This window comes from Apus apus, chromosome 2 (assembly GCF_020740795.1).
Source record: "Apus apus isolate bApuApu2 chromosome 2, bApuApu2.pri.cur, whole genome shotgun sequence".
In the NCBI taxonomy this organism is placed as follows: Eukaryota; Metazoa; Chordata; class Aves; order Apodiformes; family Apodidae; genus Apus; species Apus apus.
Genome location: NC_067283.1, coordinates 109,083,327 through 109,099,904, shown reverse-complemented (window position 1 = coordinate 109,099,904; position 16,578 = coordinate 109,083,327). Strand labels below are relative to the sequence as shown.

Genomic DNA, 16,578 nt, shown 5'->3' with positions numbered 1-16,578 from the left:
TTTTTCCTTTGGTAATACAGTTTGATGCCTCATACTTGTAGCCTGCTGTTCTTTTTAATTGGTTATTGTTATTAATTATATAGTGGCAACATTGTTGGCTTGATACATTTGGCTGTAGAAATACATCTATCATCATTGCCATTGGAGTTGCACTGAATTACCCAGCCTCTGGAAATGAACGCTGCTTTGCATTTCTTAAGTGAAATTTGAATTAAGGTTAAAATGAGGTTTTCTTTTGCCTCTTCACCTCCAGCTAGGTTTCATGCCCTTGTCTTGCTTCTGCTTGCCTCCTCTTCCCCTCCACCAGACTTTTCAGTCTACCCCTTTTTTTCTTATTGTTCTGCTACATCTGTTCTCCTTCCTGAACCAGTCTTTGGCTGTCAGTGATGCATCTCTGTCCAGCCAACGCTACTCGGTTTCTTCTACTTTCTAGTTTTTCCTCTTGCTTATTATTTCATATTCTTAACTTTGCCATTCTGCTACCTGAAAGTTCACGGGAGAGGAGGGATGTTCTTAGGCATCACTCCTCAGTTGTTAGCATAGTGGGAAATTATGTCTTTGCTTCATTGAAGATTTAGGGTTTGATGAAGAGTTGGAATATATCTGTAAAAGTGTCATTTAGAATTTTAAAAAAACCACAAAAAGCCAACCCATAAACATATAACAAATAGAGGGAGAATATCTAATTGCCCCTCATAATTCACTTATCTACAAATTATGAACTTTTAATATAGAAATCCCAACAGGTGTTTCTTCAGCTCAGTGTGAAGTCTTAGTACCAGCAGAGAAAGTGGGAAGAAGAGTGGAGCAGGTTTAAAATGAAGTCTTGTCTGATTTTTTATATGTGAGCCCAAAGCTGCTTCCTTGCTTCATAGCAAGATCAAAGAGAGAGACAGGGAGAGATTAGTGCAAATTAAGATTGAGCTTTCTCATGCCTTCCTAAATAAAACAGCAAACTAAGTAAGATGAGCAATATAAATAATACTTTTTATTAAATGGAACTTTATAATTTTAAATACATTACTGTACAAGGAGATCTCCCCTAACTGGCAAAGCAGTTTGCTCAGGTGAAAAAACCACTTCTTCCTCCCTGATTTTTCTGAGGTCTGGGAGGGAGGAGATGGAGGGTAAGAGGAAAGAAACCAGGAAGTTGATAACACCCCTAAATGAGTTTAAGAGCTGGATCAATATCACAACAATTGCCACTCATTTCAGTGTCCGTCACCTCTGTAAGAAGATGCCAAATAATCTTTGACTCATATAATGGTATTCAGATTTGGAAAAACTTCTTATAGTATCTGATGTATTGGGAAATATAAGGAGCACTGTTATTTCTTCATGCTGTCAGTTCAAATACCCAGTAATACCGGAAAGCTCTATGCTATGCTATTGCTTGTTTGTTTGTTTATTTTCCTTTTTTCTTGCCCTTCTTTTAAGAGTAAGCAGGCAATTCATTGTAGGTTAACTTCCAGGCATGTAATGGCTTCACGGCAAAAGAAGGAAGGCAACTCTGACCCTTTGTGCATACTCAGAACAATAGAAATACCTGTTAAGAGTTCTGTACAAAATGTAATTTCTACTGCTTGTCCATTGTGGTGTAGAATTAATATTGACACTTTGGTTGTTTCCATGCAAGATGATGTTTTCACAGTACCTCTAAGTTTAAATCAGTTGAATTTATTTCATGCGACAAGAAAATTTGTGTTTTCTTTGTGCAGTGCTTAAAGGTAGACATATCTGTGCTTCCATAAGTCTCAGTAGTTCCAAATGGACGGGCATTACTAGTAGGTATTTAAAATCAATTAACAGAGAAAGCTTGTTTAACCAGAAAGCAAGAACAGGAAAACCAAAGTGTAGCCTACACAGTGAAAAAAAGTACAGAAATTAGAATCATAGAATCCTAGGGGTTGGAAGGGACCTCGAAAGATCATCTAGTCCATGAAGAATGAAGAATGCTAAAAAAACCAAAAGTTTTTACTTATATTTTACTGTTCTTCATTATCCAGAATACAAATGTGACATTTTTATTAGTTTTTTTCCCCCTACAGTTTGATTAAATTGTTAATAACTACTTTGCCCAGGCAATCTCTGAGCCATTCAAATTGTAATTTTTCTTTACTAGAGAAGGTTTGGTCCAAAAACTTTCTTCTCAGAAAGAAATGGACTCTCAACTCACAAAACAAAACAAAAACTCAGTCCTGACCTTAATGCTGACACTGTGTTCATAAAGATGGGAAAATTAAGCAGGGCCTGATTTTTCACCCACTTGAATTTAATAAGAGCATTTTCATTCTCTGTTTGGGGTAGAAAACCAGACATTGAGCAGCTCTGGGCTTTTGGTTTCTTTTCTGTAACATACAGATAATAATCTGTATCTCACTGTGCAGTGTAAGGATGCAGGGCTTGCTGTCACACGGTTTGGCATAATTTAGTCCAACAAAAGCCCTAGACAAGGGTCTAGTAAGACAAGAGGCCTGCTCCCTTGAGCTAGTTATGCCGATGTTAGAAGGATCAGTCTCCCAAGTTTTTCATCAGCGAGCACCAAGTGCGTTTTGAAAAGGTAAACGTTGAGCTGGATCATCTGCCTACAAATAACTCATGCCACTCAGCTTATTCCTACCCTTTTAAATTTCTTCTTATATGCCATGGTAAAATTGTTTCCAAAATAAGGTCTATCACATGGGATTTATTGCAATGATGGAGTGTAACCTTGTAACGTGGATAGCTACGTGATGCAACACAGACTTCTTTTTTTAACCAATTTTAACACCTTTTCCTGGTGTCAGTTATAGACAAGGAGTAGAAAATTATGCATGTCCCATCAGTTGGTGAATAGCTCTGTTGCTGAATTCCTGAACTCTCTTCTGGTAGCCAGTTGCCCAGAGTATGGTGTTCTTCGATGGAGAACGCATTTGCTGCATTTAAATTGTTCTTTCTTGAGCTGAAAACATGACAGTTCTTAAGAAATAGACCCTGCAAGTTGCCCTTCTTTTATTTTCATCCATCCTCACTGAAGCCAAACAACTCGTGGCTTTAATAGAACATACGAGGCACATGTGGAAAGAAGAGTTCACTTACAAGCAGCCAAAGTGAGTGCAACCAAGCAAAAAAGTGAACAGTTGGTGAAGTGAAATGCATCCCTTGCTTCAGACAAAAATACAGTGAATGAAAGATGCACTAGACTGGCTTTCCCTTAAGCAGATCTAATTTCAAAATCTGGCCCTGGAGAGATGAACTTTTGCTGTAATTGAGGAGGTGGATCCCAGCTCTTTGTCACTCCATCAGTCAGCACCCTTTGCTGTAGCTTTAGCAATACACTGCAGAAGGCTGTAGGATTTATTCCTGGCGTGTTGAAAAAGGCTTCCTACCTGGTGCTGCTGGGGGCCAGCATGGCCTGGCCTCAACAGCACAGTGCGTATCCCAGCCCCTTCCTTCTAATCTTGGCCAGTGCCCTTCAAGGCAGAGTCATAGCTTGGTCTCAACTTTCCCCTTGGGAGGCTACAGTTGTTGGTGATGTAAGAGTTTAGGATAGTTCCTTGCATCGCGTTCAACTCCTTCCTCAGGCATGGGCAGAGCCTTGCCCAAAAATAATTTTGAAGCAAGGGGAGAGACATTGCTCAGGTTGTAGCCTGATGTGTCAAATCTCCCAGCTGCTAGCTAACTTCATTATTTCAACAGAAAATGGTATTAAGAGTAAACACAGACCACTGTGCAGGCCTGGATACACCAGCAGTAGTGTGTGGCACAACAGGGAAATGTAGGATAACAGTGCTAAGAAGGCAAGGGAGGTATTTGCTTCCCCCACTCTACTGATTCCAAACATGTGGTGATCAGCTCTAGACATTGCAGGAGTTAAACATGGGTCTGCTGTCTTTCCATCAGGTTCTCCATCCCGTCCCAACAGGATTGTACTGATAGTTAGGACTTTAAAAAGCCCGTTTTTTTCCATGATAGGTTCTTCTTGCAGCTGTAAATTCTACCTGTGTGCTTTGCCTGTGTTGTGTCTCCTTCTTTATCACTGTATTCCCAATGCTTTTTATGTCAACTTCCAAAATTAACACCATCGTGAATAGTGTTTTTCATGAAGTGGAGGGGGGGTGATAATGTTTGAAAAGTTGAAAATTGCAGAAGCACTATTACAATCAGGGAGAAATTATTAACATGGTGCTGGAGACTTCAGGCACTGTTTCATTTCAGCTTCCAGGCCTGGAAGAGGTGTTGTGTGTTCCTTAGCAAGTGAGGAAACTTGTCACACACTTCCTCGCTGTAGTGGGCTCTGAGACAAGATTTTGAGCAGGAATGAGATTGTCTCAAGTGGCCCAAAGAGGCTGATGGGTGTGTGGGTGTACAGCCGGTAGAATTAGAAAGCTGCAGCCAAACACAGCACTGTAAGCTAGGAAGTACAGATGGCTGTATACTCTGCAAATTGCAGTGTTGTACGATGTATTTTGTCCTTCCCTGGTTTTCAATGTGAGATGTTGTAGCCGAGGGGTTAGCTGTCATCCATGCTGTTCCTTCCTTACTCCTCAGATGTCTGGCTTATAAATGTGTGCTGCAAAATTAACTCAGGGAAGAGTAGAAGCAATGTGAAGAAAGAGAAATTGGTTTAGGGGCATGGTTTGTTTGGTAAAAAATTATAAAGGAAACACATTGAATGTGGGAGCTGTGCATGCGTTAGACCTGAAAAAAATGCAGAGACTGCAGGCTATTTCATTCCTGTGTTGTGTGTGGAGGGCAGAGATTCTTAACAGAATCTTAGATTCTTTTAAGCATGGACTCAGCCTCATGGTGATTTACCAAGAGGGCATCATCATCTTTGGACCTTTGCCTGTAGATTTACTCAGAGTAAAACGCAGAAGGACCCTTCTGGACAATCTCGAGGGTGAATAGGAGAAAGAGTTACTTATGAACTGTTACAAATTGGTACTCGGTATTGGCTGTAGTGTTGATCAGACAATATAAGAGGGCCCCCAGTGGTTACCGACTTAACAGCTGCATGTAAGTCAGCCAGTGAACATTTGCTTGTAGCTGCTCTAGTTTTGTTTTTATTGAAGAGCAAGAAGCATAAACATGGGACACACAGTCCAGAGGCTGCTTAAAGGATTTCACTTGTTCTAAGTGTATATTGAAATGTCAGAGCCTTCTGTGAAATTAGTAAGTTGTGCGTTGAGTTGGTAACACAAACTGGGCCAGGTTGTTCAAAGCAAGTACCTCAAGTGGGGGTGGTGAGGGTGCGGGTGGGGGTGATCTTGCCTTTTGTATAAGTTACTCAGTAACTTGACAGCGTGGGTAGGCAGAGGATCCCCAAATGTGAGTATTTGCTCAGCACGAAGACTGTTTTTGATTGCTTTTACAGCTGGTTATCAAGTTAGTTGCTGAGATAGTGGGCTGCACCTCAATTAAAATCTACCTACCTCTGCTGAAACATTTAATATTTGTGTAAATATTAAACATTTATATGAATATTAAACTAATTTATTTAGAATTGATTCATGTTTACATTTTTCCACTATCTGAATAAAGATTACAAATGGAAAGTAATTTACTTATGCAGAAATTCTGCATGCATCGAATTAATTTGTCTACCAGTAGTGGGTAAACCATCCTCATCCATGTTGTGAGGTCTTACCCGTGTCCAAACTCACATCCTAACCATGTAAGGGCAAGAGTTAGCAGCAGTTCTGTGCTTTACAGTGGGTACTTTGTTCTTGCCTTCCTTATGGAGTTGTTGGATCCATAATGTGAAGGACGTGCTGACTTGTTTTATGATGTACTACATCAGGGAATGCAGAGCATGGTTTTCTGTTAGATTTGGAAAAGTGCAGGCTTTATTTTAAAGGTTCATTTATTTTTCATCGTTCAGCTAACTAATTTGCACTGTAATGTACTTTCCTATTCCTCCTCCTGATACTTGCTGCTTTTATACCTATTTTGCAAGCCATATTTTTAGTCTAATCTATACAGCAGTTGTCTAAAATTCCATAGCATTGCTTATTTCTTACCTATAACTCTTATAAAAAAAAGGGCTGTGCCAACCTATTATATCCTTAATAGAATATTCTAATGGTTATTAAATCAATTGACTCTGAATCTCACTTTAATAAATGAGTCAGACAGTATTTTCCAATTACTGTCAGCCGCCACCTTTCCAAAGAGCAGATTATTTTGATTGAATTTTTTAAAGCTGTTCAGCTCTTTTTTCTTAACCTTTTTTTTTTTTTTTACCTTTTTTTTTTTTCCCCTAAGAGCAAAGAGCAGCAGCTCTGTTCTGCAGGGAAGGAGAGCCTCTTGGACTGTATCTGACACTCCATTCCATTTCAGATTTATCCAAACTGGAAACTGAAAATGTGAATTTTCCCCCAGCCCTTTATTTATTAATTGTATCATACTTTGCACTTCATAGTGCCCTATAAAATTGTTTGCTAAACATGAAGAGCTAGACAGAGGCCAGCATGTAAGCAGAGCCTTTTGCATCCTCTTTCCACATCTGACACCTTTGCCAAGAGCCACCACACCCTGGCTCTTTCATGCTGGTGGGAGATAAAATGTTGGCCGTGCTTTTAAATTCTCTATGGAGAGCAGAGCAGGGACAAAGCCTTGTTCCATCATCCTTTTGCAGTGCTGTGTGACCCAAGCAAGCAGGCAGTTGTGTGCCTGGACATGTTATCTTAAACCTTTTCAAAGGCAGATGGCAGTGATTCTGGGTCTTCTGTTTATGGCAGATAGTCCTGGACTCTTCTCCAGCTCCACTGTCCCGGTTGTATTACCAGTCTTAAGGGATATTAATTAGGTCAGCCTATTAAAGTAGAAATTAAAAATTAACACCTCTTCTTTAGAGATGGGTAGTCTGAGAAACAGGCCATACTGTCACGCCCAAGGTGATAAGAGTAAGTGTTGGAGTTTGGAACAGAACCCAGCACTCCTGGCTCTTCTGCCAGTACTGTAACCTTATCTGTCTCCCTTAAATTTAAATCATGCTAGTCTCACATTCTTGAATTCAAGGACTGGAACCTTGCCCTTTGTTCCAAGAGTGTAGCAGAGAGCAGGAGATGTGCACAGAATGGGTGAAAAAGAGTGTGAGGGGAGGGATTTATAACTCCCTGAACAGTGGGACTTAGGAAAAAAATTATGATACTAGTTATACAAATGTAGTCATATTTTAATTATGGTCTTAAGAACTAGGAGACTAATAACATTTTATTTTTAAGAGAAAGCCTAGATACTGCACAAATTGAAGTCTCTTGCCTGGGGAAGTTCGCTATCTACCCTAGGCAAGTGGGTGAGGGGATTTTTCAAACCCTGTTTATAAGCCTTTAGGAAAAATTGGATTTGCAACATACAGTAATCAAAGCGGTTTTGATGTTTGTGACCAGGAGATCCCCTTGGATCTGAGTAATGTGGGAAATACAATAGGGTCACATTTAATGGGTTCAGTTCTTCTTGAACAAGTACAAATACCGTGTAACTAAAATAAGTTTTGCTTCAGCATCAGGAGTGCATGCCTTTCTCCTTTCTTTTTCCTCATTAGCTAAGGTAATGGAAAGAGAAATAAGCTTTCTCAGTCTTCTGTAGCTCCATACAAAAATTTTCTTTTTCGGAAGTCTTTATTCCCTGGAATGTTTGAAGGACTTCCTGTTCAGTGTTCCCATGCTCAAGAATGATTAGCGTGGTTCATTTACACTTTGCCAACAGTAACTCTGTGATTTGAGGATTGGCATTGATTATCTTCACCTTGACATGTGGAAGATGCTGAGATGGAGCTCCCTTTGTCCTAATTGCTTTGACTGTGTATATCAGCACAAACAGTTTGATGAAGAAACTTCATCCCACAGGTTTTCTAACGTGTAATGACCCTTTGTGGGGATATGCACCATTTTCAGAACTATCTGTTTGGTAATGACTATGGCAAGGATCAGGGTGTAGAAGAAGTTACCTGATCACACGTGGCAGTCTGTACATTCCTCGTAACTGATATACAAGTTCAGGGAAGAAGAACCATTTATATAGGGTTTATTGAACCTTCCTCCTCTTTTCAGTACGCTATTCTGCAGCTTTACCCACAGCTCTGGGTTGCTGCCAGTAGGGAGAGCATGGCTTACAGCCTGCCTTGCGGGATGCCACCACCTCTCTGATGTGTACAGGCTGCAGTGTGCTTTGACAGTGCTTACATGGGCCATACTTACCTTCTCTCAGCAGCAGCAAAAGCAAAATGCACTATAAGGGTTTCTGATGCTGGAAGACCACAAATCCTGGGCCGTTCTTGAGAATCTGCTAAAATTTTCCCTACTAAGGAAAGTGTCAGCATATATTTGATGGTATCTTTTGATGAGAAGGCGTCACCTACCCCTAATCTGCCCCTGGGAGTCTTTTGCAGAGTATGTTTAGCCAGCCATACCTTGACCACCAGTGTGACTTGCTGGAGCTAGGCAGGATCATTGCTTTACTGAAGGATTGGGTAGAGGACAAAGGGGAGTCTGCAGTTAGCTGTGTGACTGGGCAATGTTCAGCCATGTTTGTCTACACCCATGGCACCAAGACTGGCAGGAAGAAAGGAGAGTTAAAATAATGGCCACGTGCTATTGTCTCTATCTTAAAGAGCCGTAGTGGGATCCTCCATTACTCTTGCGGTTCCTGCATTAAAGACAGAGTTTTACCATGTAAGGCAATGAAGGCCTTGTATGTATGAACATTATCAGAGCTAGCTGTTGGGTGGAGAGAGAGCTCCTGAGTTAAGGAATGTTGTCAAAGCAGAAATTTTTGCAGTCAGTGTATTTTTACCTGTTTACTGCAAAGGAGACACCCCACCACACCACCCTGATTTTGTGTAAAACTTCTTGCTTTGTTGGTTTTCATTTGCGCCTTACCTTCTCATTATAAAGTGCTCTGATGCCTTGTAGAAAAGCACACAATGGTAGTTTTCTGTAGTCCCACCTGCAGAACAGCCACCACCACCTGGCTTTAAAGCCCACAAATTCTCACCCTTTGGTAAAGATGCCATGACTTAGTTTTTGGGCTGAGGAGAGGTGAAAGCTGAGGGCTACCACAAACATTTTTCAATTCTAAGGATCATTCTGAGAGGACATATGGCTCCACTTAGCTACACAAGCACCGCATCATGATGTTCTTTACATTTGTGAGTAAGATTGTTGTGTGCGGTGCAAAACATTGTTTTTGCTGTCACCGCTGTCTCTGCTGTCACCGTTGACAGCCACTGCCAACCTCAAATGTCCGTCATTATGGCCACTAATCGCTGCAGGCGGCGCTCACTGGGCAGGAGGTAGGCAGCCCGCTATTTAAGTGTTTGGGGTGGGCACGGCACTCTCCTAAATCGCTCCTTTTCACCTCAGAAATGGTAGGGAGCTGTTCCAGTTGCCAAGCATTTTATTCCCACTTGATTTTTAATAATCAGATACAGTATTTACCTGCGAGATCAATGCTACTCGTGTAGCGCACCGGTGACATACAGAAGGACCTTTTCTAAGCGGCGCTGTGGGAATTGAGGCCTCTGCAGCAGGGCTGGAAGCCACTTCGTACCTAGCAACTGTTTCTAAGTAGGACAGCCGTTGACTGCCCTCATGGCGGAGTGGATGAATCCTGCAGCACCCTCAGGAAGGGAATCTGGTGCCAGGCACCAGCCGGCCTTCGGAGGACAATGGAAGGAAGCAGAGGAACAAGCGGTGGGGAGCGGGAAGGCTTTTAAAGCCACAGGGCCTTGACGGGAAAGCTGCATCAGGAGACGCACAGGGACTTTTCTAAGCTGCTAAGAGGAGAAATGCAAATAAAGGGGAAAATCTACGATTGTCAGAAAGGGAGTTGGGAAATCCTGTGGCTTGCAAAAGGTTTCACATATGCCCCTGGGACTGGAAACATGGAGCAGGGTGATGTAAGGGTATAAACTACCCTCCGCTCTTGTGCTGGTTACAAGAAACTCCAGAGTCGGCTAGAGTGCCAAAAATGTGTGTATTCACAGTTCTTACCCGTGGTAGATGGGATGATGTGTGATCAGCGTTAAATTCCTCATGCACTGCTTTGCAAATGTACTTGGTTGTGATCAGGTGACTGCTAAGAGAATATGTTTCTGTTCCCACTTATCATTTTCTACTGAAGTCTAATGCTCTGCATTCCTCTTTGGTGGTAATTGTATGTGGAAAATCTGTGCTTTTAATGCCCAGCTAAGCTTGGTACATTCTGAAAACTACTAGGTAAGCAGACACTTCAGCAGCTGTAGGGGCTGAAGAACACCCTGTTCCCTGAGCTTCAGAAAACAAAAAGGCTCCTCAGTACATAGATCATGTTGGACTTGCTCCCTGGTAAGGGCTGTGGTGAATTTCACTTTTCCTTTGATTCCTCCTGCAGATGAAGGACTGAACCATGAATGCAAACTCTGCAATCAGACATTCGACTCTCCTGCCAAGCTGCAGTGCCACCTTATAGAGCACAGCTTTGAAGGCATGGGGGGCACCTTCAAATGTCCAGTGTGCTTTACAGGTAGGAGGCAATCACTGCTTATCCTGGTCATGCCCTTACCTTGCATGTGCAGAACCCCTCTTACAACTGTGTCACGTGCTGGGAACACTACATTTGTGCCCATTAGTGATATTGATTAAAAACCGTTTAGAAAGCTGAGCTTCTTGGAAGGTCAGACATCCATCTGTAAGAACTGCATTTCAGGCTCTTCCATCGGAAGTTTGAGTTTCTTGTGATTACAGAAGTAGTAGTCTGTTATCTTCCACGATATCACGTTCATCACCTTCCTGTTCCAAACTTGCTGAGGTTAAAACTGCCCATAAATTTGTCCTTTAAAGCTACAGATGTTTAATCTAAAAGGATGTCTCTGAGAGCAAAAGTTGGCCCCACAGGCAAGGGCTGCTAGGCATAGCCTATCCAGCAACATTCACCCTTGATTGGGTAAGAAAGACCACTTGTGTGTGTTTGTTGGCTTGTGGTGAGAAGAAACACCCTTGTAATGTGCTTAAGAAAGCAAACCATGCTGTCTTGCCACAAGTCAAGTTCTGCTTTCCCCTGACACAAGTCCAAGTGTGGAATAATCCTCCCCAAGTCAGTGGTGTTATTCAGTAGTAAAACCCAAGTGAGAAAATAACTTGAGCCAGTAGGGCTAAGCACTCTAATGTTGGGGCCATAATGAGGAACAGAAAAATGCTGTTGTTGGAAATGAAAACACATTAAAAGGATGCCTACAGAGTTGTTGTGAGTTTTTTTTAAGACTTCTTAATAGAACATTTCATAAAATGATAACCTAAAACATAAGCATTAGTATGTAGCTTACATGCCCAATTTTGCTTTACGAGATGAAAATCAAAGATAATCACAAACATGACAAAACACACTTTGGGTATTCTTGCATCAGTGGCATGCTAATTCTGGAAGCCATTCAGGGTTTCTGTTCTACATTAATGGGAGTGGAGGACTTTCATTGATAGGCAAATAGACCCTGTAATACCTTCATTTTACTTCTCTTTGTTTGGCAGCTCCTCTCCCAATAAAACCTAAGTGCACACTGCAGAGGAAAATTAAAGTTACATTTTTCATCTCTTAGATGCAGTGGCTGGTGATGATTATTACCTTATTGTGTTCAGGTTTCACTCATTTCTGTGGGTTATAAAATAAAAAAAAAATACATAGTTCATCTTCACTGCACAGCTTGTCATAGAAATGTTTGAGTGTGGATAGTACTGCTGTAATCAGTTTGCCTGCTAGGCATCTGTGTTCAATAATTCCTTCAGTTAGGTGGTTTTGGGTTTTTTTTTTAATTTTATTACTGATTCCACTAATTTTTTCCCTTGTCTTTGTGTACACACTATGAGGTGATCTTTTTTTAGTGTAATGCCATAGGTCTTCGATTTCGAAGTTTGGGGGACTTGTAAATGCAATATAATAAATAAATAAATATAAAATCTTGCATCTGTAAGGAGTACCTGCTGATGGTTCTCCTGGTGAGCAAGATCTCTGATAAAATTAATCCTTTAATGTTTGAGCCAGTACCCTTGTAAAATGTGTTAAAGAGTATGGAGATAAGTCGATTCCAATCTATTTGAAACACTTTTTCCTTTTTGCTGATGGGGTAAATAGACACTGAGCATTAATCATAAACAATGGTGTTTTATTAGAAATATGCCATTAAATTATTTCAGCATGTGTTGCTAGAATATTAACAAGAAGTAAAAATCACTAATATAAGTTTTATATGGAAAATGGAATCTGATCTTATTTTTTCAGAGTAATGAGAAATGTGATTAAAATGTATGATTCAGAGGAACAATATTCTGATGCTTTTTGTTGCCTTGCAATTAGAATAATTTTAATGATTAGGAGTGGAGTCAAAGTCAAATGCCAGCATCTTTAATAAATCCTTTCCCTGCCTATACAGATTAATATTGTAGATGCAAACTTTTTTAGGTCACAGTGCACCAGGCATCCATCAGAAGTCAGTGCTGCCAACCCAAACACTGCCTCTGGCATATACAATTTAATTATTAATAGTATGTCTCCTAGGTAAACTGTTACACAGTCTTAGGGCCTTGTTTTGTAGTCATTAAAATTGAACATGTTTATATTATTGAAACCCTTGCATTCAGTGTGTAGGCAGAGTTGATCTTAAAGTATCCAAAGAGAATTTACCTGCAGTTCTGTTTCACATTTATAAACATTGCCCCAGTGTAGCTGTGGGATATAATTTTTAGTGTTAGCACATTTAAATACAGAGCTGTTTGTTAGCTTTAACTTTAGACACACAGGGTAAACAGGACTTTGGCATCTATGCTTTTCAGACCTGTTGGTGGCTAGGAAATAAGTTGTGTGTGTGTTCAATCAAAGTACAGCAAGCATGAAGAAACTACACTGAAGAGCAAATGGCATTTTAAAATTCTTTCAATCTTCGTTGGTTGCCCTGTTAGGGTCTTTTTTTTTTTCTTTCATTGTTTTTTGGTTGTGTTTTTTCTTTTAAACTAGGCATCTCTTTTAATGCATTCACTTTAGAAGAAGGATCACACTTTTTAAACAAACAGTGTTTGTTGGTAGCCATTATAACAGTAGTGTAATGTGAAAGCAGAGTGCTCCAGCCTAATTTTACTTCTTGGAATTGCTGAGTGTTAACGGGAAATTGTTTATAAAAAACTCTTCGCTTGCAATATGCAATAATTAAAAGCTTGTTCTTTTTCTAAAATTCCAGTGTTTGTCCAAGCAAACAAGTTGCAGCAGCATATTTTCTCAGCCCATGGACAAGAGGACAAGATCTATGACTGCACACAGTGTCCACAGAAGTTCTTCTTCCAAACAGAGCTGCAGGTACCACATTTGTTACTTGGGTGTTAGAATTGCATTACGTATTTGATAGCTTAGTTCAAAGATTTGCTTGCCATAACCTCTTCTGATACTTGCCCATCATCAGGATAGGGATGAGAGGAATGGCAGGTGATTCAACTGATGCTGCTTCCAAAAGGTGCTGGCTTAAAGCCACCTGGTACAGACCTGAATTCTGGAAGCAACCTTTGTATTCTCTCTGGGTAGGTTCTTGCAGCTCAAGACATTCTTGAGGATAGAGAAATAGGCGTCTTATTTTTCTGTTTGTTGTTCATAAAACACATGAAATCCATAAAGCAGTTGTCACAAGCCAATGCCAGGGGCCTATCAACTGTCAGGATGTTTTTGCTACTTCGCCCCCAAACTTGGATTTGTGGGTTTGGATCCCACTTCTGACACCACAACGTGGTGGGAATGTGGGAAACTGTTCTAAACAAAATGCCTTTTAAGCCAGTGAAGGCCTTCTGCTGATTATTCCCAGCTAATGGGAATGGAAATGGTAAATAAGTGTATTCTTTTTTCTCTAAATGTGAAAAGCTAAGCACTGAAGAAGGAGTGTAGGAATAGAGGGAGGAAGTGGACAAAACTTACCTCAGTTTACCTGCTGGACATTTCCCATAAAAAGTGGCACAGTGGGGAAAAAAACTGATATAGACAAATGCATGGTACACTGTCTTCTTCTGTGCTGTAGACAAGCTTGTGATTATACTGTTTTACTAATAATAACCAAAAGGACAAAGAGGAAGAAATAAATGTTGAACAAGATCTAAAAACTGTTTTGGATGAGGAAGTTATTTACTATATGTATTAATAACTTGCAGTGCTTGTCTTGCAGTGAGAAGTGGTGGTGTGTTATTCCTGATGTGATGTTAAATTTTAGACAGCAGCAGATTATTTCTAAGTTTACATTGAAGTATTAGGATGAGTTGACATAGGAAAAATTTCAGGGTCTCTGATTGTCTATAGAGATGGAACAGGGAGAAGTATTTGTACAGTAAGGCCTTTTCTACACTGTCCACCATGTGGTTTTTGTTTGGAATGATGAGATTTTTCAGCACTTCAGTTTTTTTCCATGGTTTTTTATAGCTTGAGCCCCCATCTCTAAGTCCTTTGACTGAGGTGTCCATAATTAATTTTGCTTTGGACGAGAGCTGGATTTCATCTCATCAGCAAAGGCAAAAGGCTAGTGAGGCAGATGCACACATGTGCCCATTTACTAGTTTGCTTGCTGGAAGTTTTACATACTGAAAACCAGATATTAATGTTTGGCATGAAGATCTGAATTATTTCTTTGGAGAAAAAAGAAATCAGAGTATTTAAACTATGCATTAATTCACTGTGTGAGAGACTGGGATTCATATCTATTGCACTGCATCTTCTCTTTCCTAATTTCTTTCTGCATGAAAACAATATGGAATAAGCCTTTCTCATAGCCTTTTCTACCTCTTTCTTGGTGGATTGCTAGATCATGGAAGCTCCTGTAGTACCTGTAACAGTCCAAGGTGCCTGTGCTGTATCTCTCTACTATTTTTAATATATCCAAATCTGTTTCACTTACTGTCCATAGCAGGTAGTGCATGCAAGCTCTGGCCTGAAGTGGAAGAGGAGAAAAAATAAAAGAAAAGAAAAAGTTGGGCATCTAGAGAAAAAGTCAGTGATGGACAGGAAGAGGCAAGATTGAGTTTTGAAGTCAGAAAATGGTCTGGGTTGTGTAGAAAGTTATTGGACTTGTGGGAAAGATAAAGGAGAAACTAACTGGAACAAGGAAAGGTCAGAAACTAATTTTGTTGTATGTTTCCTTCACAGCATGATTTTTGCAGAATCATTTTCTTTGGTTTTGTTTGGTCAAAATACCTATTGGGTTTTTTTGTAAAGTGTTTCTAATAAAATGAAACTGCTTTTTTAGGAAAAAATATTCAAATGTTTTTAGCTTACTGATTTTCACAAATTCTTTTGTTCATCACTGGTTTATGAAAATGAGGATGTAGGAAGAAGTACGGGTATCAGCAGTTTCAGGAAAGAGAGAAGAGATATCGTTAGAGAAGAAAGACCAAAAGGAAAACAAACAAACAAACAAAAACAAACAAACAAAAAACCCAAAACAATAAAACAATGCAAACGGCAAGAAAGAAGATGCAGGTATGCAGTATATCCAATATACAGAGATCCAGGTGTAGTTGTGACATGTGCCTCCTTACTAGTCTGTCTCCCATAAAAATACGTGGAGTCCCAGGCAGCTGCCTTCAGCTTTTTTATAGTAATAAAAAAAACATGTTTTTCCTCTCAAAATTCATCCCTGGCCAAGACTGAGGGCAAGATTTTGCTCTCTCCATCTAAGCCTGGTTTATTAACACTTTAACATAACTAAGGCACCTGGTTTTCTAGTGAAGGGCACAAAAGGAGAGACAAATTATGCTCTATATTGGCTAGGTGACAATCAGTGTGTTGGTTGTTTCATGCTGCAGACCACATCTCCATACCCTTAGAGACAGCCTCTCTCTGGCTTATCTACATTTGCAAAAAGGAAAAGGTACTCATTTTCTTATTGGCTTAATTCATTATGTTTATTATTTTAATTATCTTAGGTAGCCCCACCCCAGTTGAGAATGCGTGATATTTAAAAAAATGCAGTACCATCCTGCCATTTGCATTTATTTGTTGTGATCACTAGCTTTCTGCTCTTACCTCCAATTTTCTAGCCCAACTGGTGACAGGGCAGTAAAGCACTTAGGCAGAGCAGTAGGTACTGACCTTTGGAGTCTGCTTTTGCTGAAAATACATTGATCTCAAGCCTGCTCTCATTTAAAACCTATTCTAGGAGGCATTGCTTTGTTCAGGCTACCAGCCAGCTAAAGCAGTGGAATCTTTGGCAACTGGCCCCCAGCTTATATTTCTCTACCCCTTCACATTACCATGGTTTGTGTTGTGGCTTGCAGCATAACAGTGTATTTATTCCCTCTATCAGGAACAGTTCCCTGCTTTTAATTTAAACATGCATCTGAAGTGCATCTCCCATGCATGAGAGATGATAATCATCTCAGATTAGAAGCCATGGACTGCACTCCATGTCTGTAGGGCAGAGTAAGAACATGAACAAGACAGAGCACAGCAGAACACAATAGCATAGAAACCGTATCCACACGTATAGTATAGCTGGTAATTAAAGGGTATGAATTCAGAGATACAGAAAATAAACGTTTAACTTGCTGTTTGGCCCATTGCAATTCTTTGCTTAGCATTTTCTGACTCCTGTTCTAG

The 16,578-nt window shown here is 40.2% G+C and overlaps 1 protein-coding gene across 9 annotated transcripts in view; it reads left to right on the top strand.

The window, feature by feature from the left end:
- The window catches only part of ZNF521 (zinc finger protein 521), a 232,584-nt gene that overhangs the window by 191,534 nt on the left and 24,472 nt on the right, over positions 1–16,578 (top strand). For all 9 annotated transcript variants that reach the window (XM_051611336.1, XM_051611335.1, XM_051611333.1 and 6 more), the window contains 2 exons: positions 10,357–10,488; positions 13,190–13,305. In XM_051611336.1, the coding sequence (XP_051467296.1) occupies positions 10,357–10,488; positions 13,190–13,305 (248 nt within the window). The remainder of the gene's footprint in view (positions 1–10,356; positions 10,489–13,189; positions 13,306–16,578) is intronic.